General features: G+C 28.6%; 1 protein-coding gene across 4 annotated transcripts in view; it reads right to left on the reverse strand.

Annotated features, from left to right (window-relative positions):
* LOC106472916 (probable protein phosphatase 2C T23F11.1) overlaps window positions 1-2040 on the reverse strand; it is a 27100-nt gene that overhangs the window by 11600 nt on the left and 13460 nt on the right. For all 4 annotated transcript variants that reach the window (XM_013933588.2, XM_022401457.1, XM_022401458.1 and 1 more), the window contains exons 4-5: window positions 1690-1755; window positions 524-597 (exon numbers count right to left, since the gene is read on the reverse strand). In XM_013933588.2, the coding sequence (XP_013789042.1) occupies window positions 524-597; window positions 1690-1755 (140 nt within the window). The remainder of the gene's footprint in view (window positions 1-523; window positions 598-1689; window positions 1756-2040) is intronic.

The following is a 2040-nucleotide window of genomic DNA, read 5'->3' on the forward strand; positions in this document are numbered from 1 at the left end:
AATAACAAGACCCTACAATCACTAACTATAAATGATACTGTAAAACCTACACAATAACAAGACCCTACAATCACTAACTATAAATGATACTGTAAAACCTACACAATAACAAGACCCTACAATCACTAACTATAAATGAAACTGTAAAACCTACACAATAACAAGATCCTACAATCACTAACTATAAATGAAACTGTAAAACCTACACAATAATAAGACCCTACAATCACTAACTATAAATGAAACTGTAAAATCAACACAATAACAAGACCCTACAATCACTAACTATAAATGAAACTGTAAAACCTACACAATAATAAGACCCTACAATCACTAACTATAAATGAAACTGTAAAACCTACACAATAACAAGACCCTACAACCACTAACTATAAATGAAACTGTAAAACCTACACAATAATAAGACCCTACAATCACTAACTATAAATGAAACTGTAAAACCTACACAATAACAAGATTCTACAACTTAATAACTAATTAGATATGAAACTGTAATACCTACACAATATATTTTGTTGTCTTTCAGCAACACCACAACAGCGGTCGTTCCTGCCAACTCATCTTTCATGCTTTCATCTGAAAGTACATTGAAATTAAGAATCTGTATTCAAACCAAATCAAACTTTCTCATTCTTCAATCTAGGCTGACATTTGTTTTAAAAATGCACTTAAACATACCAAAACTACCACTTTTGTTCCTTATAAAATTAGTACAAAAAATAGATACATTATCACACAAAATTCCTATTATCAGATAACGTGTACTAGTGCCCCAGAAATAAAGTGTTCTTCAAACCGTATCATCTTTCACTGTGAGGCTACATGTATGTATTTAACCCAGTATGTGGACAAGTAACACACATTCATTGTTTCACTACTTTCTAGCTTGAATAAGGAAAATACTAACTCTATATAATACTTATATTGTGTTTTATAGTCTTTGATTAGAAACATTAGACTTCCACAATCTACTGTGTATAATGTAATAAATGGAACAAAACCTTTGAATACCATTGTTTGACATTTTATTATGTTTAGTGTAATAACTGAAACAGCACTTTTGAATACAACATTTTTTATTTATGGGTCTAATTACATGTTATTTGAGTTAGGTTTTTGAATATGAATTTTTACTTGGTTATATTTTTAAAATTAAAAATATCTTTGATATTCACTTCATCTTTACTGTTGTATTTTGGATCTTATACATTTTGAATACCATTGTTTTTTGAATACCATTGTTTCACAATCTACTGTGTTTAGTGTAATAACTGGAACAAAACCTTTGAATACCATTGTTTCACAATCTACTGTGTTTAATGTAATAATGGAACTGTATGTTCCAGTTATTACACTAAACACAATAAAATGTCAAACAATGGTATTCAAAATGTATGTTCCAGTTATTACATTATACACAGTAGATTGTGAAACAATGGTATTCAAAGGTTTTGTTCCATTGATTACACTAAACACAGTAGATTGTGAAACAATGGTATTCATAGGTTTTGTTCCATTGATTACATTAAATACCATAAAAAATAGGAACATGATAACAGCAGATATTCTGTACCTACTAACATGTAATCACTGATGTTAGCAACAACTATAAATACTGTAACTACAAACAAATATCAATATAAACATTACCAACTACATGTACTTTACCTTCCAACATGTCTGCATCAACTGATAAAAATCCCTGCTTTATAGCTTCTTCTATGTTACCTTTTTCTTTACAGAGAAAACAAAATAATTAGATATGTGTGCAGTAAAATCTAATTAATGTGATGACAAAAATGTGAAACATACTAAATACTTTTTAATGGTAGAGTATACTGTAAGTTTTCTTACCAAATGCACATCAAATATTACTAATTTATGCTCTTATACATTAATACACACAACATTATAATCAACTTACAATATAAACAATTAAAATTCGATGATGAGGAACTCACTTTCAGACTAATAATGCTTGGAGATGGCTTGAATGGATAATGAAGAAAAACTTTAATA

The sequence above is a fragment of the Limulus polyphemus genome, unplaced genomic scaffold (genome assembly GCF_000517525.1).
Source record: "Limulus polyphemus unplaced genomic scaffold, Limulus_polyphemus-2.1.2 Scaffold5730, whole genome shotgun sequence".
In the NCBI taxonomy this organism is placed as follows: Eukaryota; Metazoa; Arthropoda; class Merostomata; order Xiphosura; family Limulidae; genus Limulus; species Limulus polyphemus.